The sequence below is a fragment of the Peromyscus leucopus genome, chromosome 3 (assembly GCF_004664715.2).
Source record: "Peromyscus leucopus breed LL Stock chromosome 3, UCI_PerLeu_2.1, whole genome shotgun sequence".
NCBI lineage: Eukaryota > Metazoa > Chordata > Mammalia > Rodentia > Cricetidae > Peromyscus > Peromyscus leucopus.
In genome coordinates, this window is record NC_051065.1 from 5,785,527 (window position 1) to 5,806,384 (window position 20,858).

The following is a 20,858-nucleotide window of genomic DNA, read 5'->3' on the forward strand; positions in this document are numbered from 1 at the left end:
TGAAAGGGCCATTTAAACCCCAAGGGGGTCACAACCCACAGGTTGAGAATTACTGCTCTAATGTTACGTGCTAGTGTCATAAGAAGAGGAAATTAGAAGACGCACATATAAGACAGTCTGAGGACACAGCAGGAAGGTGTCATTTGCAAGTTGAGGAAAAGCCTCACAAGAATCCACATGAGCTGACACAGTAATTGTGGACTTGTCTCTAGAAGTAGGTGTAATACATTCCTGTAGCTTGAACCACGCAGTCTGTGGTAACAAAATTGCGTCTAACAAACCACAAAAAGGAACTATTCTCTTGGGCATAGTTTTGATCCAGGTGGCTGGTGGGCCATGGTCTCTCAGTTTAGGGATACAGAAGAACCATACATATGTCTAAACTAGTAATAAATGTCAACTATCACCTGCATCATTGAGAGAGAGAGAGAGAGAGAGAGAGAGAGAGAGAGAGAGAGAGAGAGAGAGAGAGAGAGAGATCTTGTGACTTCGTCCCTAAAAGCAGATCTATCTTGGATTTACTAGTTTAGCAACCACGTCTTTTGTGCTTGGGTTAATCCTTTTCATGACCTGGTAGCAGAAGACATTGCACTGAATTTCAAATCTCAGTTGAGTATAAGGGATAGAAAGTGTTGATAATGCACAGGAAAAGAGAAATCCTATTTTCTGATGTGATCTAGATAAACAGAGACATAAAGAATAAGGAAGAGCAACCAGGGAAGCATCCCTGAGGCCAGCAGGAAAAAGGCAGAAAGGAGAAAACAGGGGACAGAAGTTCTGAACTACATTTCTTTCTGTATTAAGTAAGACTCTTGAGTTTTGCTGTTTCTTGTGTGTTTGTTTTGATTTTAATGTTTAGATCTAAATAAAAAATACCCAACAAAGTCCACTGTGATTCTGACAGAGCCTCTTCCTTTCTGGTCTAGGTTTACTAGATGTTTACAGAATATCTCACACACCCTGACTTTCTTTTGTGTGACATATGCATAAAAGAAGCTGAAACACAACAGTCATACAGAGTGGTAGAATAATTTCCTCTGGCTTGAATGCATAATCACTAAAAATCACTATAATCACTGCCTAGAGAACTAACCTATGAGAAGAACCAAAGCATCCTTAGAGAGGTTCAGAGAGAGGCTTCTCTCCATTGATTCCCTGCTCCATCCTTGAGCTAACCTATGAGAAGAACCGAAGCATCCTTGGAGAAGTCCAGAGAGAGGCATCTCACCATTGATTTCCTGCTCCATCCTTGAGTGGTCAGCACTTAGCCTCCCCTCAAAGGAAATAATGAGAATATAGCTGAAGACAGGACCAACTGCAAGCTTGCCTGAGAGAATTCTCCATCCATCTCCAAGTTGCATGCATGAAGATCAACGAACAACTTGAGAAGGAGCTCAGCTTGTCATTTTTTCATAGCCACAAGGTGACAAGTAAGTCCTCTGGCTACCTGGAACATCACCGAGAAGGAGCTTCTACTGCAGGAGATTTATTTATAACTTCCCAGCATACTCGTTGATAGCAATCTAACATATTTCTATTCTTCTACTGATGCAAATGTCTTATTAAAAATGGCTATAACTTCAAGGAATAAGGCATGCTGCCTACTTATCTGGCTCTTGATCTCTGACCCATAGTATCAGATCAATACTTACATCACAGTGAGGAACTGGACAAGTCTATCTGTGCATTGGCAAGCCCCTCTGATGAGTGGTATAGCTCTCTTTCCAGAACTCCAACACTCTCCACTAACAATCTTTCTATTTTCATTCATCTTTAACAACCCCAAACAGTAGTGATTATAACACTGTATTGGTTCCTTCTCCCATGGTTGTGACAAAACTCTAAACAAAGGCAACATAAGAAGGACAGATTTCCTTTGGCTCACAGTTCAAGGCTGCAGTCCATAGGGCAGCCACAGAGTGTAAGGTGGCTGGTCACATTGTACCCACAGTAAGGAAGCAGGAAGAGATCAATGCTGGTCCCCAGCTGCCTTCCTCCTTTTCATTCAGGATGGAGTCACAGCTCCAAGAAGATGGAATCCACAATCAGAGTGGATCTCCCTGCTTATTAAGCCTTTCTGAAAACATTCTCACAGACTTCCAGTCAAGCTAATGATAAAGATTAACCATTCTGTACATACTAGGGACAATGATCTGGCACTGAAGTTTAGTACTAAACTAAGGTCCTACCTTCAGGGAATCTCAGTCCTTTTATGGAGATGCAGATACAATGAAGACACATTGCCCACTGGAACATTCCACAGGTGTAATAGGAACATAGCTGCAAGAATATACAAATATGTCTCCACAAATTGGAGGCCTTCAGGCCTCACTCTGAAGACAATCTCAAATCAATACCTGAAGAAACTATAGTTTAAACCTAAAAACATACAAATATATAAATGTTCCTAGTGAGCATTACCAAATCAGTGACTCTGAGACATTCATTTTTTTCTTTATATATCTGTCTCATTATAAAACTAATAAGCTCAATGTGAAAGGACCATATCCTTGGCCTGTCACTTGTATTGACCCAAGCCTTTCTTGAAGGATAAAATATTGTGCCAGGTGAATTGTTAATCTAATTTCCTAGCCCAACTAATGGCTGGCAACATCCTGAGGAGATACTCTCCCACAATCCACAGCCATGCTGTCACACTCCACTAGCTTTCCTTTTGACATATGTTCTGACCACAGAGCAATGGACCTTCTCAACAATGGAGACTGAAGAACTCCCATTTCGTTCCACTTGCCTTCACATGGATCACATTCTTGTGATTCTTCTATTCAGTGAGTGTTAGTAGTGTGGTGTGGTGGTTTAAATGAACATGGCTCCCATAGGCTCATAGGGAGTGCCATTATTTGAAAGGATTAGGACATGTGTGGCCTTGTTAGAGTAGGTGTGGCCTTGTTGGAGGAAGTGCGTCACTGGGAGAGGGCTTTGAGGTTTCAGAAGGCCAAGCCAGGCCCGGTGTCTCACAGCAAAGTAATACTGATAAGACATTTGTTTTGACCTGTGTTTTTCAAATATTTTAGAGAGTAACTGGGTAATGGAAGAGGTTGTTTCAGGTGTGATGATCAACTTAAGTGGTGATGGTTGCAGGTGATTTAAAATCCCAGGAGTAATGTGGTATTTTTCCATTAGTAATGGGAGGGAGACATTCTCGGAATAGATACAGCACACTCAGGTGATTTCCTCCTGTGCTTTTTGTATAAGAGAAGAGAACACCTTGTTATAGGAGTTGTAAATTTGGTGGACTAAGGACAGGTGTGGAAGAGCCAAACAAATTTTACAAGGCTGTGGGGAAATACTTCTGGTGACTGACACTCTTCCAGGTTAGACAGGAAAAAGTTATGAGAAAAAAATGACATACACTTTAAAGTTGAAAACTTGAAAGTACCAGGAGTGTTACTCATGCAGATACTGTCTATATTCCAGCATCTACATCCAGACTCACTGGGTTCAGAAATGAAGAAACTTGAAAGGCTGTGATTCCAAGGTGCAGAGTTAGTTGGAGCTTTCAAATTTATCAACTCTGCTGATGCAAATCATCAAGAAAAAGCCATGAAAAACTATAGGCAAATAAAATGAAGGTCATGGAAGTGATGATCTCAGAGAGCTGGGAGCCTAGGATAGTGACAGGGACATCTGTCTGCACAGACATCAGAATTCACAAGAGCCAATTGGGAGGAGTAAGTTAACCCAGGGATAACTTCTTATGTAGTATGGTGAAATATCTCAACATTGAGTGACAGCCAGAAGAAAGGGTAGCAAGACTCAAAAATTGCCCTTCACAACACCAGAATTAAGGTTTTAGTAGAAAACCCAGCTTCATCAATTTTAGGACTAGCAGAGCTTGTATTTAGAGACAAACAGAAGCTGAACTCACTAAGGACTTGGGGAAATGTAAAGACATGGTGGGCCAGGGGGAGCAGACAGTAGAGGGTATGTGGAAGAAGAGACAAAGGAGGCTGAGACCACTGGAGGGAATCCAGAGAGCTCTGATTTGACGTGAATACAATTATGAAGGGACTTCCAGCATTGCAGTTCTGTTCAGAGACTCAGACTTTGGAATTTCCTGTCGTCGCCTCTTTTCCTCTTCCATGTCCCCAATCTATACCAGACAGAATCCTGGAGCGATATCAGCTATCTGGCTTCTCAAACCTATGCATTTGTTATGGCAAATGCCAGGCCCCTATAAGCATTTGGGTGTGTGGGTGATGTTCTAGATAATCTCCCACTCAATGGAATCAGAGCACTGGAGAGACCATTGCCTGGCACTTAATACACGGACTTCCATAAGTGGAACTGAAGGCTTGTTTTATCTCTTTATGGCAGGATGGATAAAAATCTCTCTTTCTATAAGGTTGGACTTCACAGATACAACATGAGAGCTTTGACCTGGTCACTATGGAGATGGAGAAAGGTAGATGGTTCCTATAAACTTTGGGGATGGGTGGCCGGGCAAGAACTTAAGGGAAATTAAAACATACTTCCAGAGAGTCCACCATTTAGACACTCACCGAGTTTGTGAACTTCTTTTCTAAAAATGAAAATATAACTAAGAGAGATGATTGGAGTGAGGATGTAATTTAGTATGAATTAGTTCCATCAGCTTACTTTCTGCTATCACCTTGTTCAAGTCGTACTAAAGAAGTGAGAATTTTACTTGGAGGAAATACATTGCATCAGGAATAGAATCACATGTAGCATAGAAGGCAAGGTTTTATCTGGAATTAGAAAAGCAACCACTAAATGTACCTCCCCATTGGAGGCCTTACCTGCTTGTAGGAGGGAATAGGGGGTGGAATAGGAGGGGGAGGCTGGATGGGTGGGAGGAGGGAAGAGGGGGATCTTTGATTGGTATATAAAATGAATAAAAAATTTTATTAATTAAAAAAGAAAAGCAACTAGACCAGTGGTTCTCAACCTTCATAATGCTGCAGCCCTTTAATATATTCCTCATGTTGTGCTGACCCAACCATAGAATTATTTTCATTGCTACTTCATAACTGTAATTTTGCTATTATTATGAATGATAATATAAATAGGTAGTTGGAAGATTTTCTGTGTCCCATCCAGCTGCAGTAGTCCTGCAGCCTGCTTATAAAATAATCATTCAGAGGCTTATATTAATTATAACTGCTTGGCCAATAGCTCAGGCTTATTACTGACTAGCTCTTACACTTAAGTTAAACCCATAATTCTTTTTTTTTTGTTTTTGTTTTTGTTTTTGTTTTTCGAGACAGGGTTTCTCTGTGTAACTTTGCGCCTTTCCTGGAACTCACTTGGTAGTCCAGGCTGGCCTTGAACTCATAGAGATCCGCCTGGCTCTGCCTCCCGAGTGCTGGGATTAAAGGCGTGGGCCACCACCGCCCAGCTGAACCCATAATTCTTATCTATGTTTAGCCACGTGGCTTGGTATCTTTTTTCAGTTCTGCCTTGTCATATTGCTTGCTCTGTGTCTGGCTGGCAACTCCTGACTCAGCCTTACTCTTCCCAGAATTCTCCTTGTCTGCTTATCCTGTTTATACTTCCTGCCTGGCTACTGGCCAATCAGCATTTTATTTATCAACACACATTCACAGCATACAGAACGACATTCCACGGCACTTTCCCTTTTTACTATGTTATGTTAAAACCTTCCTTTTGAATAGAAAGAAAAGGGGAAATGATGGGTGATGTTGTTCTGTATGCTGTGAATATGTGTTGCTCTGATTGGTTGATAAATAAGGCTGTTTGGCCAATGGTGAGGAATAAGGTTAGGCGGGACATTTTAAAGAAAGAGAGAGAGAGAAAGGCAGAGAGCAGAGGAGACGCTGCTAGCTGCCGCCAGGAGAAGCAAGATGTAAAGACACTGGTAAGCCACAAGCCATGTGGCAAAGTATAGATTTATAGAAATGGGTTAATTTAAGATATAAGAGCTAGCTAGCAAGAAGCCTGCTATGGCCATAGTTCAAATATAATATAAGCCTGTGTGTGTTATTTGGGTCTAAGTGGCTGTGGGACTGTGGGGCCCTGGAAGCTAGGCAGGAGGCTACATAAATATTTGTGTTTTCTAATGGTCTTAGGCTACCTCTGTGAAAGGGTCATTCAGCACACACACACACACACACACACACACACACCCCACCCCTGACAAAGGGGTTACAGCTTGCAGGTTGAGAACTACAGATTTGAAGCTCACAGAAAACACAGAGGAAAATGTCAGGATTCTAGAAAGGCAAACTTTGGAAATATTAGACCTGGAATATATTTCATATATATACATTATCAGTCAGTGCTAAAAATTACTTCAATTATGTTATATTAATGAAATATCTTATATCTGGTAATCAATAATTAGAGTTTTATAGAGCTGTATTCTGTTTGGATGCAGCAAATGTATTAAATTTCATTTGTTATAGTTTTTCTTTCTTTCTTTTTTTTTGGGAACTGATGTGTTACAAAAAAGCAATAGGGAGGTGGGGATGTGTGTCCTAAAATGACCCAAGTGTTATTTCTGAGGGGACATCTTGGTCTCTTTTTAAAAGTTCATACAAAAGCCAGGGCTCAGACCTAAGATACAAATTACTTTAAAGAGCGAATAATACTCAAAACAAAACAAAAACCTTGGCACACTCCAAACCAGGGCCCCTCGGATGGTGATGCTGCACTGAAAAGAATAAAAACAACTCACAACCCTGCAGAACAGTCCTCTTATGTGAATGTTTTTGTAGTTCAAATATGGGAAAGCAATTCCTTTTATCAAAAAAAAAAAAAAAAAAAAAAACAAACCTCATAAAAGGCACAAACAACAAGTTGCACCAGCTAAATACTATAAAAACTTTTCCCCCCACAAAAGGCAAAGTATTAAATGGCAAGACAAAAATAAATCTTTTCCCTAGCTAGAAAATTTTCCATGGGTGTGTGCTCTCCCGTATGAGTCACAAGTCTAAGGTCAGGTAGATACCGGCTGGAGAAGGAACACACCCTGTGAGCTCTACATATTGTCTCGGACCAGACTTCTGCTTCTGGCCAGAACTCTGCCTTCTTTCACTTGTCCGGGTCCCAAATACATTTACCCATATGTCCATCATTCTTCGCAGCATCTTGATATCTATGTATTTTTGAAGACAAAGCACTAGACATCAAGTCTCTATGGCATCATGGGATCTTACAACATTACTGAAAACTTCCAAGTTCAGTATTTTTATAGACTAATAAACAGACGCAAAGCTATATTACAGTAGTTACCCTGTAATATTGAATACTGATTATGCTTCAGAATGAGACCTTGTCATGGTTCTCCAAAACTGATGGAGACACCTGCCCATGCATCTTTCATATTTTGGCACATTTTACAGGCATATTAACAATTTTTCTTCTAAACTATATTTTCAAAGGTATTTATATAATGGATAGTCTTGAAAGACAGAAATGACACTCCAGGAAAGAGGGAAAGTTTTGTCTTGTGTCTACGGTAGCCCAGACTGTCCTTAGCTCCTTAAGTGGTCAACAATGACCTGCAACTTCCTTATCTTCCTGCCCCCATCTCTAGGATTACAGGCAAGCAAGCCTGTGTTCACGCAGTGCTGGGGAACTGAACCTAAGCTTCATACATGTAAGCAAGCATTCTACCAAGTGAGCTCACTGCCTGTTATAAAATATACAAACTCTCTAAGTCCAACATTCCTCTTTTGAAATGCAGATTCATAGGTGTCACCCAGTCATGCAAAGGTGAACTAAGATTTAAAGAATAGATACAAATGCTGGGCAGTCCTCGTGCTATTAGTGCTGCAGATACCAGCTTCATTTCTTTCTGACTTAGACATCTTGTATCATTCAATAATATCCATGAAAGTGTGGCATGTGTCTTGTGACCTGAGAAATAGGGCAAGTCTCACACCTATCACAGTTTTTCCCAGAAACATAAAATCCTTGTGATAATCAATCATAAAAAGAAAAAAAATGAGTAATGTAAGGCTGCTCCTCAATTTTTCAAAAATAGGGTATTCCAGCCACCATTTATTAAACATATGTATTAGGTACAATACACAGCAAGACTTATTTTTAAATCAAATGATATATGTGTGTGTGCACATAAATTCACTTGATTTTAAAAACTAAATCATGAAATAGGCACCATTATCCACACTTAAAGATTTGAAAACAAAAGCAGAACCAAAATAATTCCATAAAGTTAAGTAATTCATATTGCTGACAAGTGGCAAAGCTAAAAACCTCTGGTTTCAAACTTTTCCTAGCCTCTAAATAATACACAGTCTAAAACAGTGCAGGCTAGTTAAACAGAATATATTATATAGCATCATGTTTAATTTTGTTTTTCTATGTTTGTTTTTCCTCCAAAAATAATAGCTGCTAATTGAGCACTTATATATTGCAAGCATAAGTTTTTGCTAAATATTTCACATTTATCATCTTATTTTCCTATTTTCTGATGATCAAATTTGGTTTTAGACAACTTTGCACATGCATGCTATATACAGCAACCACTGTCACCTACCTCCTTATCACCCTGTCAACTCCATTTCCTTCCCAACAAGACAAATCTCTTTCTCCCCCTACCCCGTACAAGTGTATTAATTTTGTTTGTGACCCACTGAGACTGACCAGTTCTCTGTGTTTGCCACAGGTTTGACACTGTCTTCTGCAGCACAGGGTCAGTGTCTCATGTGCGTTATCTTGTTTTCATGATTTTCTTTTTGAGACAGTGTGTAACCAACCCAGCTGACCTCAAACTTACCATCGTGCCTCATCTCCTGAGTGAGGGAGTAGAGCCGCACACCACTGTCCTCAGCCCATCTCACCCCTTGAATGACCCCATACACCAAGTACTAGGGCGTTATTACCCAGACTGCACTCACTATTAAATATTCAACATTCACAGCAAACCAATTAGTTTCGGTCTGTGAATAAGTTTCTATGGTATTTTGTGTATTCATAGACAAAAGCACCACAAAAGCTACTGTCCATAAAATTGAAATCAGAAAATAATGCTGTAGGTACTTGTTTTAAAGCTAGACACTTAAGAAGATTATCTTCAGCTCAAGAAATATAACATGGTAGGAGAAAGGATTCCACAAAACTATCTTGCTACTCACAGAAATAAACAGAAAATGCGCACTGGAGGGGGGGGGAGGGGGGAGGAAGAGGGAGGGAGAGGGAGAGAATAAAAAGGGCTACATATTTCTAGAAGTGGTCATTTTTTTCAGAGTAAAGTCATTTTCAAATGAAAGAAGGCAGAAAATGTTTCCTAATTTATGGAAGCAAGGAAAATATAACATATCAGACTTTCTTGATGAGTGTGTGTGTGTGTGTGTGTGTGTGTGAATGTGTGTGTGTGTGTGTGCATTTAAAAATATTTCATACTACAGACAGCCTTCATTGCTATGCTGTCTTTCTGTTTCCCGTGAAACTAAAAGGCTTTTGTTCTCAACCAACCATGCTTACATGTAAATTACCGCAGGAAAACAACCACAACATGTTAACACCTGGAAGCTTAAAATGCTTAAATGTTAACACCTATGCTTAAAATGCAGACAATTCGGGGTGGGGATTATCTGAACTAAAGGAACTCTGGTATTTATTAACATTTAGTGGTAGAAATAATTGTTTTACTTAGCCCGGAGATCATTCTTTTTTTGTTTATTACTTATTTATTTGAGTGTATACATGTATGTGCAGGGGTGTTTTCATGTACGCACACCTGTGTACGGAAGACAGAGGCCAACATCAAGTGTCTTCCTCAATCACTACCTTATTTTTGAGACAGGGTCTCTGATGGGTCCTGGAGCTTACTGAATTTGTAAGACACAGATGTTGGGAATCAAACTCAGGTGTGCAGGCTTATGAGACAGCGGTTCACTGACTGAGTCATCTCCACAGACCCACAATATGTTTTTACAGAATAACATGCTAGCTGGAGATGCAGCTAAATGATAGAGTGTTTTCTTGGCATGTCAAGGCTCTGATTCAGTTCCTATCCCTGCAGGGAGATAGGATGGTGTGAGATGGGGACTTCAAGACAGGAGTGAGGGCACACACGTGCTAAAACCCGAAGCACTTGGGAGTTAGAGGCATGGGGATCAGAAACTCAAGGACAGTATTGGCTACTCAGAGAATCTGAGGGCAGGCTGAGTTAACCAGGCTTCAGCTTAAAAATAAGTAAATAAATAACGAAGTAAATAAAAAATAAGTCAGAGACTATGCAGTCGGCCATAATTGTGTGGTGAAATAGCATACAGAATAAAATTCACTCATTATTTACTCTAGAAATGTATCTTAAATTTAAAGAAGAATTACTGATTTGTTTTCATTTTAATCCCTGGTAAGTGGACAGGAGACTGTCCTCAATATAGTAGGGCACGCCAACAAGGCTGACGCTTGACTGGGAGGCAAAACTCCACGGGAAAGCCAGTGGGTTACAGTATGCCATGCTTTCCGGCTCTAACAAGGCATAAATTAATAAATACAGAAATGTATTTATTACGTATTTATGTAGTAAAACACTTTCCAGGATCACACGCATTAATGGGGTTTAAACAGGAAGTCTGAGGTACTCTCACCAACGAGTTCTAAGGTAGGCTATAATTTTATCAGGGAAGACGTATTTCATCTCTAGAGACTCACTTCCCTTCTTACGTCTTTTCCACTCAGGGAACTGTGTAGGAACTGATGGTAATCGTTTTTCTCCCAAATTCCTGATACTATGAAGATAGAACTTCGTTGAGTATCTTGCCTTAAACATAGGCAGATGATTTCAGAGAGGAAAAACAAAATTTTGAGAACAGAATGGCTATAGCTTGCTTTCTGTGGCTGTGATAACACACCATAGCCAAGAGCTACTGAGTGGGGAAGTTTGTCTCACGGAACAACTTGTAATCTACCATGAAGGGAATTCAGGGCAAGAACTCAAGGCAGGACCTAGAGCAGAAGCCACAGAGGAGGCATGCTGCTTACTGGCTTGCTCTCCATGTTCAGTCTGCTTTCTTATAGAAACCAGCACCCCCTAGCCCGCCTGTGCTGCCACTAGCCAATGGTGGTCTGGGCTCCACCAAACACTAACGGGGAAAACATCCCACAGTTTTGCCAATCTGATGTAGACATTTTCTCAGTTGAACTTTACTCTTCCCAGATGACCCTGACCTGTGCCTAGTTGAGAAAACGAAACAAAAATAACTAGCACAATGACATAATAATAAACCTCTTTAAAAATTCAAGTTATATATAACTAAGAACTACAACAACAATCATTTTTAAACTAAGGCAGAATTATTTTTAAAAGAAACACATAAGGCAAATAGAAACAGACACTGGGCAAGTCAGAGGGGGGAAACAAAGGACTAAAGTACCAGTTGTACTAGTATGAGGTATTATCAGGGCCTTCCCATTGGCAAAGCCTGGGCATTAGGGAAGACTTGGGACAGTGGAGTTGATAGAAGGGGAGCCGGGATGATGTGTTGAGGCCTTGTTATTTGTGACTTATACAGAAGCCTCCAGATGTCAAATGTTCATGTGTCAAGAGAAAATTAAAGGTTACCTGGAAATCTTCTGATCATTTGACACAAGCCTTCTTTCCTGCAAAGCTGAAGCTGTATTTCTGGTAATACATTTATCTGAAAAGAATGAAAAAAATCCTAGTGATTTAAGAGTTCACAAATGATGAGACCAAGGGAGAGAGAGAGAGAGAGAGAGAGAGAGAGAGAGAGAGAGAGAGAGAGAACTAGAGAGCAAGCTGTAGCTTTCCATCATCTGCTGCATCTGCATCCAGCCATAAAAGTCTGCAAGTGAGCACTTGAATCAGGAGTGACAAAGTTATTGATTTGATTACATAAAACAGAAATTTGCCCTCAGAAATCTTCAAAATATTTGGGACGAACTTGGGAAACCTTTTGATTTCAAAGCTATCATATTTGCTAGAAATAAAAGATACTATGTCCAATATAGTAACATAGCTTCAGAGTTGCAAATGGCAAAAACATCACTAAAGGACGAGAAAGCCAAGCAACCGAAGTTCCAGAGGCTACAGTGCCTTGTACACTCAGGTCTTCAGTGCTGAGCCTCACATACAGTCTTGACTTGATAATGAAAGACATTGTTGTTTCACTCATTTAAAGAACAGCAACCATTCTATAAAGAGTTTAATTCTCTCCTCTTGTGACTTTACAGTTTGATTAAATAGCTACATGAACTACATCCCCAAACTAAGACCAAATATGGTAAAACCTTGTTAAAGCTGAAGAGAGGGGGGGGGGGATGGAGGTGGGGAGAGTTGTTTAAATCAGCTTGAAGATCAGATTTATTCTTGAGGCATTATTGATTACTTTCAAGTTAATTCACTCTCCCCCAATAAAGTATTATAGTTTCTTCAAACATGTCCTGCTGGCATGACAAGATAAAAGTCAACTGTGTTGGACAAAACCAGGGAAGGAGACATGGATGCAGTCCTGATTCTGCACTTGACAGAATCCTGACCTTGAGCACGGTTTGCTTGTTTGTTCTCAATTTCTTCATTTGTACAATAAAGCGTGTAGAACCTTGAGTACCTAAGTTGCACTTTGATCAATTCTATAATAAGATGTAGCTTTTTCTAATGATTCATTTAAAGTGCTTTGACCGAGTCTGATGAAATCTTCCCTGACACATGGAATCATATTAACTTATTCATTTATTCAGCAGACTCTCTGTTGCCCAAGTATAGCTCCAGGGAGAACAAGTACAAGCCCCTGCCCAGGTTCCGTGAGCCCAGTCTCTGGACCTAGGCACAGACAGCATTCCTAAACACTGCATTCTGTACAGGACGCCAATGCCTACCGCCCTTGCATGTGTTTGCTCTAGAAATCAAGGAAAGCTATCAGTGGCAGACACTTATGGTTTTAGGGTTGCCCACATTTCTCAAATTCAGAAGTGGGTAATTTCAGAGTCTAAGTGCGAGGAAACAAGGACTTTCCTAATGCCCTGGTTCACCAGTTTAGAATTCTTCAGACAAGCTGAAGGGATGGACAGAGAGGATTGCAAAAAGCTTCAAAAGGCAATAAAACAGTTATTTTTCCTTATGCAAGGCAAAATTGCTCAGTTGCTAATGATTTAATAGAAATTTTAGTGAAAGAAGGATCCAGAAAGTGAACAAGCACTAGAGAAGCAGCATTGAAGATCGTGGACTAGCACAGTCCACTCTAACCCTCCAAGGGCCTCAGAGACACGAGCTGCTGTTGTGGAAGCTTAGAACACGGGCTCTGCCTTCCTCTCCTACCCAATCAGGAGGCAACAGAAGCCTTCTGATTCGAAGGATTCGTAACTGAACAAGTGGCCCTGAGAGTTACTACCAAGGCAGAGGATGCCAGCACAGGCTTCAGATAGAGAGTGGAGTCCTGTGTCATCTCAGAGGGTGCCATCACATGAAGTGCTAGATCAGAATGACATCATGCAAAGACTACCCTTCCCAAAGGCAAACGAAGCCAAGGCAAGCATCGTTCTACACTCCACACTCCTGCTTCCCTAAGCCTCATCTAATGACTCCCTCTGCACTCTCTCCTCCAGGGTGGGACTTGAGCCTTCACACTTGCAGCCAACGTAACTGTGACCATGGTGACAGGTGACACCAAAAAAATGTCATTTCCCTTCGGCTCTGGAAGTGAACACAAAACCGAAATGTGAAACTGGCCAACTCAGCAAAAGAGGCGAACCACTTAAGTACCATGCACCACACACTCACTGCAAATCAGTCATGCCACACCATGGACCGTCGGAGCTAACGATGCTCTCTCACAGTCTAGTGAGCTATGTCTTAATGTATATTACAAAATGTAGAAAACCTGAATCATTATCAAGTGGAATATTGTCAAAGGAGTTTTATCTGGATTAGCTAACTTATGTGATACGTTTCTCCAGTATAATATTGCAACAACTATTTTAATAACATTTGTATTGTATATTTTGTGTGTGTGTGTGTGTGTGTGTGTTCGTGTGTGTAAGTGCCTGTTGGGGCATGATGCACATATCCATGTATGTTTATGTATGAAGAGGTGGAAGAGCTAACTTGACTATCGCCTTTGGCAAGGCCATTTACCTTTTTTGACACAAGGCATCTCATTGGCCGGTAGCTCAACGATTAAGCTAGACTGGCTGGCCAGGGAGCCCCAGTACTGATATTACAAGGACATGCCACTCTACCAGCCATTTATATGTGGGAGCGACGAGCCAAGCTGGGTCTCCCACTAGCTGCTTAACTGCTCTGCTGGTTGAAAGATTGTCAGTCACTCAATAATAACCTTCATTTTTTAAAAGGACAGTTATGGGTTCACCACAAAATTGAGCAAAAGTCATAGAGATTTCTCATATACGTCAGAGCTCCCACACATACATGCCCTCCACCAATATCAATGTCACAGAGTAGCTATTATATTTGCTATAATTAATATACCATTAACAGTCAAAATCATTTTTAATAAAACTTTTACTCTTGCTTGTGGGTATGTGAATGTGTGCACACATGCACACGTGTGTGTCTATATGTATGCATATTAATTAACACGAGTGAGCACATGTGTCTATATCTTATAAGAGGTTAAATGTCCTCTATATGTATATTTTTGCATATATGCTATATATGGACACATATATGTGGTGAGAGAAGTAAAAATAGAGAAACTGCTGTTTTTCTTTCCTTTGTATGAAACCCCTTTCACAGGATTAGAAAGTGTATATAACATGATAATAACATTCACTACTGGGATAGTTCTTAAAGATACCATTGGGAAGGACAGAAATATACATTTTAAAAGATTTCCATTCCCAAATACACCCCCATAAATTTACTCTGTCATGAATGTATCTAAATTGTTTCTATTGCAAATTATCATGAGCAAAAGTGAAAGTCAGGTCTGGGAAATGGCTCAATAGACACCCAGAGGTCAGGTCCCCGCTCTGTGTGAGAGGCCAGGCAGGTGTGGCAGCCTTCCTGTGATCTCAGCACTGGGGAGGCAGAGACTGAGGATTCCTGGGGCAAGATGTCTAGCTAGACTATCTGGAATTGGAGAACCTTCCACAATACGTAAAACAGAAAGCAACCTAAAGCATTACCAGACATCAACTTCAGGTCTCCATAGACATGCACACACACACACACACACACACACACACACACACACACACACACGTGCGCGCATGCTAACATTCATACATACACATAAACATACCCACAAGCAAAAGAAAGAGCAGAAGTCTGACTTCTTTTGAGGCATTTTTCATTCAAAAAGGCAAAACCATTATATGGATCAAAAGTATTTGGAAAGTGTTTATAAACTTAAAAAATAAAGGCTTTGCAACATTATCAACTAACTAAAGAGGATGAACATTTAAATTGGGAATATTTAAAATAAATAAGGAGTCAATGGGAAATTTTTCTGGTCATTCTAAAATGGAGAGTGATAAGAATACCACACTGGAGCTTACAGAACATTCTCTCTGCTCATTTTATCTGTACAGATGACCATGCCTCTTACTCTGTCATGATGTAGGCCTTCTCCCAAGGCAAAAATAATTAATGCCAGAAAACTAGGAGACCCAGCTAGTCAAAAGAAAGAAAACCCCTTCTCTTCTGTCTTCCAAACATAATCACCATTCCATCAAATTAACAAGGAAATGCCCTGCATGCTTTCCAATAAGAGCTATGTCAGGAGTTCTCAGTGCTCCAAATACTGATATCAGCATCTGGTTTTAGTGACTGCTAATCCCACAAGCATTCAAAGCTAGGAATGCTTTGAATTTGCTTCTGAAACACTACCACCCATCTACTTGAGATGAGAAGAACTCCAGTTAGTGATGGCAGAATTACCTCATAGAGTACCTCCCCCCTTCATGGAATCACAAGTATAAATCAACTTTTAAATCCATGTCACTCTCCTCCTAGACATTTATTCATTGATTCTCTGTTACAAAGCTTGTGATTATTTCCACCAATCACTGGAAGTTGCGAAGTTTTAATTCATAGTCTTAATCTGATCAGGTGCCCTTGTTCACTCCAAAGTAATTGACAATTCTGCAACAACCCCAACAAATGTGAAAGGAATTGTTTTAAATATGTTGTATACACAAATAGGTCACAGTTCATAAGGTTTCAAATGACTTATTCTTCCCGAGTGAAGTTATTTATGTGTGCTATCAAGAATTCATGTGTTCTTAAGAATACTCATTGGGTTGGGCTGTCAAGACACTGCCTGAATACCTGAAAGTTTCTCTGATTGAGAAAACAAGCATTTGATGTCAGACTTCCTGAGTGTGAGTCCTTATTATCTCTTTTATTAGCTACGATACCATAGACATCAATCTATCCATCCATCTATCTATCTATCTATCTATCTATCTATCATCTATCTATCTATCATCTATCTATCTCTGCCACTGTACCCTCTGCTGTAAAGACAGTGCACCAAGACATATGGAAGTGCTCAAAATGGTGATAGGTGTACAGTAAAACCTCACAAGTGTTAACTACTGTTAGCTGTCATTCCATCACCACTGAATCTCCTGCTTACATCTCCCCACCTCCACTGCTGCTCAGCCAGTCCAATTCACCCTCATCTGCCTGAATCATTTCAATAACTGGCTTGCTTCCTTTGATCATTGCTTCTGAAGTCCTTATTTCAATACAGTTGCAAGAGCAAAACCTGTAAAACTGCAATGGGACTTCTGTTGTTCCTCTACTCAAAACCTTCCATCAATGCACTACTTCACCAAGAAGAAAATCTGTGATCCTTACAAGGGTCCCCATGACACCGCATGGAAGTCCCCACTCCAAGAACATGTGTCCCCTCTGCTCCTGCTACACTAACTTTCCACCTGTCATTCGGGAACCCTTTGTGTTTGTAATTTATATCCGCGCCACTGGCACCAGGACCTCAGGGTCTTCCAGGCTGGACTCAAATGTCACTTTGGTCAGGCAGGGTTGAGATAAGATTTCTCTGTGTAGCCCTGGCTCTCCTGGAATTCACTCTGTAGACCAGGCTAGCTTCTAACTCAGAGATCTTTCTGCCTCTGCCTCCTAAGTTCTAGGATCAAAGGTGTGAGCTGCCACGTCCAGCTCAAATGTCACTTTCTTGATGGAACCCACCCTAGTCATCTAAAGTTCAACAGCTATTTGTTTCTCTATTTTCCCCTTGGTTCTTTTTGACATCTAACATCGTCTTTTACTAGGACCTTTCCTTTACCTGTCTCCTGCTAAGGGCTAATCCCCCCAAGAATAAGGATTTATGTCTGTTTTGCTAATTTATATATACTCAGTGTCTACACAGGACTCAGTACAGATGTTCAATAAGTAACTGTAGAGATGACAAAGAGAGAGATGAGGTAGTAAATGCGCAAACAGATGAATGAATGTGTTGACAAAGTCAAAAATGAGACAACACATTCGAACCAGGAAAGTACCCTGGGAGGTGGTGGCCTCCATCCTGATAAATGGTGTTAGTCTAAATTTAGTGTAAAAATAATCATCCAGGCAAAAACCAATATATCCCACACAAGACTTTAGTTTTTAAATAAAAGAAACTCAGACATGACACACTGATAGAAACAGATCTTCTTATAGAAGATTCACATATAATAATTATAGAAGAAATGGGCAAACAGAAAATCAACATTAAAAATGGATAATATTGATAACTGGTAAGATCCATGACTGGATATTAAAATTGGTGTCCCAAAGTTTACAGAAAAGCAAGATATTTGCATAGTGTCAAAACATCACATCCCAAATATTTACAAAGCAAAAGGAGAAGCAGCAGTTCCACAGTGGAGAGAGGCGGCAGATCCTGCCTATGCCGATGCCAAGACCGTGGAGTGTCACGTGTGTCTTGACACTTAAAGCCACAGACGATCTCTTCTGTGGCTGTCTCGGTTACTTTTCAATTGCACTCATAAAACCGCACAGCCAAGGATCTTATAAAAAGGAAGAGTTAATTGGGGGCTTATGGCTTCAGAAGGTCAGTTCATGACCTTTGTGGCAGGGAGCATGGCAGCAGGCAGGCAGGCGTGGGGCTGGAGCACTAGGTGAGAGCTCACACACTGATTCCCACTGTAGAGGCAGGGAGAACTCAGAGCCTGCCCACAGGGATGCACTTCCCCCAACATAATCACACCTCCTAGTGCTTCTTAAGCAGTCACACAAACTGGGAGCCAAGTATTCAAATGTATGAGCCCTTGTAGGCCATTCTCATCCAAACAACCACAGTGGCATTCTTTCGAAAACTCCATAATTTTGTGAGAAAACGTCAAATAAATCCAATCCAGGCACATTCTACTAAACACTTAACCAATTTTCTTCAGAAATGTCTGTTCCATTAAGGGAAAAATGACTGAGAAACACCCAGCCTGGGAGAGAACAGAGACAGGCTGAAGCTGCATCTAAGAAGGGTGTCTGACTGACTCCAGGAACAGAGAAATGACCTAAGTTTAAAAAAATCTAAGCATTGCCTGTAATTCTGTGAATAGTTTGAACTGATGCTAAGTTATTGTTCTTGATAAATACATCATGATTGTTCTTGCTAAGCTTAGAGCAAGGTGAGTAAGGTACATGGGGAAATGCTATACTAATCCCATAATTTCCTGTATGCCTGAAACTGTTCTTGAAATTTAAAAATATGGAGACGTAATCTCAGCATACTAGACACTGCACTTCGTAACTACCTGCCCCCCCCCACAGCATCTCTGCTGTTCTTGGTTCTGCCTCTTTACAAAGTTTCCTGTGACATTCGTGAGAATGTAAAGCTGGTGTCTAACGCCTTCATATTTTAGTAAAAGGCACCAAAGGCTACAAAGATTAGATGTGACCGAATCCTTTCGGTAATGTGTGACAGAGCAGGAGTTTGTCATGAAAGACCTTGGTCCTGGGCTACTTTAGGGTTTATCAGCTCTGACACTATCAGCATATGGGGCTTCGTTACTCTTAGTTGTGAACATTACCTAGTATTAGCAGCATCCTTGGTTTTGACCAATAGGTGATCATAACACGTTTTTCTCCTGGTTGTGACAAGCCAAAAATGTCTCTAGATATTGTCAGGGAGACAAAGCCCCTCCTTGTTGAAAAATCACAGAGATTGGGAGGATTGAGAAAGGGCATTCCAGGAAGGGAGAAAAAGAAGGAGGAGAAGTGGGAGGAGGGAGGAAAAGGAGGGATGAGGAAAAAGGTATATGACAAAAACCAGGAGAAAAGCATGTGACAAAGCCAAGCAAAGGTGTTTAGAGAAAGATAACTGGTTATCACTTTGTATTATACTGGAGCTACATGGAGGTAGGGGAAGGGTACTATTGGGCATGCTCTGGGCACAGAGAACCTTGGATGGCTAATTGTGTGAAGTACTCACTGTTCTGTTCTCCAGACCTCCCCTCCTGCTGTCCCCAGAAGTAGGAAGAGGAAGGGGGAAGAAGGATGAAGAAAAGAAATGATTAAAGAGATACAAGGGTCTCAACACTGGGGCAGGAGTGTGTGTGTGTGTGTGTGTGTGTGTGTGTGTGTGTGTGTGTGTGTGTTGGAACAGGAAGACTTTTACAAGTTCTAGACCAAGCCTAGACTACATGTAGTGAGTTCAAGGCCAAGCCTTGGCTTTGTAAAAACAAAAAAATCTAAGGAGCAAAACAAAAACAAAAACAAAAACAAACAAACAAAAAACCCAACCCAAAAGAATGTGCTTAGCCTAAAGGCCTAAGAAGTAAAATGTTACAAGAAAAGAATTAGAAGATAAATGAAGTTGTTTAGACCTTCCTTGCTATTGTGTCATTGGGGTAGGCTTCTGCAACTTCAACTAGGAGATAAAAACCAACTTGGTTTTGGCACTTTCCTCCCAGACTTGTTATAAGCACCAACAGTATGTAACTTGTCTAGTATAATCACTAGCACATTGGATAAGTTTTCGCTCTATCATCACTTATAAACGTAGTGAATAGTTTTCGCTCTATCATCACTTATAAACACAGCGTAGACAGTAAATACAGAATTTCGATTTTAGGTTGAGAAAGTATATTACTTTTTTTTTTTTGCAATTCAATTTGATGTTCTAGTTTCATTTCTGTTGCTGTGATTAAACACTGCCACCAAAAGCAACCTTGGGAGGAAAGTGTTTATTTCAGCTTACACTTCCAGGTCACTTCCTGAGGGAACTCAAGCAGGGCAGGAGCATGAAGCAGAAACTATGAAGTAATGATGCTGCTTTCTGGTTCACTCTCTGGCTAGCTCGTGGGCTTATGCTCAGCTAGCTTTCTAATATAGCTCATGACCAGCTGCCTCGTAATTCTGCAGCCTGTAGCCTACAGGGCTAGGACTGCCTATATAAATTAATATTTAAAATAATCCCTTGCAGACATGCACACATGCCAGTCTGACTCAGACAAGTTTTCACTCAAGCTTTCCTCTTAGATGACTCCAGGCTGGTTCACTATGGCAACTGAAGCTGACTAGGAGATATGCTAAGTTTGAAAAAATCAGTACAATGATACAGAAAATATTTTTTCTGCTATGAATCAATGAATTGAGGATAAGTAGCATCCAATAAGCTACATGATTCTATGTAAAGTTTGTGTTTTACTGAGTTAAAAAAAAAACATAAGAGTTTAAGCTGGGGCAAATTATGTTAAAATCAAAAGCAAAATCTGGTTCTAAATATAAGTTGAATAATAAAATATGATGTTACCTGTGGTATCTTCAATGCCCCCCAGAGATTCTTGTTTGTTATTGGGACCTGGTGAAATCTTTGGGAAGCGTGGCTTCACTAGAGAAAGTTAGGCCATTGGGAACAAGCTGTTGAAGGAGATACTGGGACCCTGGTGGTCTCCTTCCTTGGTGTCCTTGCTTCCCGGATACCGTG

The 20,858-nt window shown here is 40.5% G+C and overlaps 1 protein-coding gene across 3 annotated transcripts in view; it reads right to left on the reverse strand.

The window, feature by feature from the left end:
• The window catches only part of Cped1 (cadherin like and PC-esterase domain containing 1), a 273,161-nt gene that overhangs the window by 189,403 nt on the left and 62,900 nt on the right, over nucleotides 1–20,858 (reverse strand). For all 3 annotated transcript variants that reach the window (XM_028873006.2, XM_028873005.2, XM_028873007.2), the window contains one exon: nucleotides 11,543–11,618. In XM_028873006.2, the coding sequence (XP_028728839.1) occupies nucleotides 11,543–11,618 (76 nt within the window). The remainder of the gene's footprint in view (nucleotides 1–11,542; nucleotides 11,619–20,858) is intronic.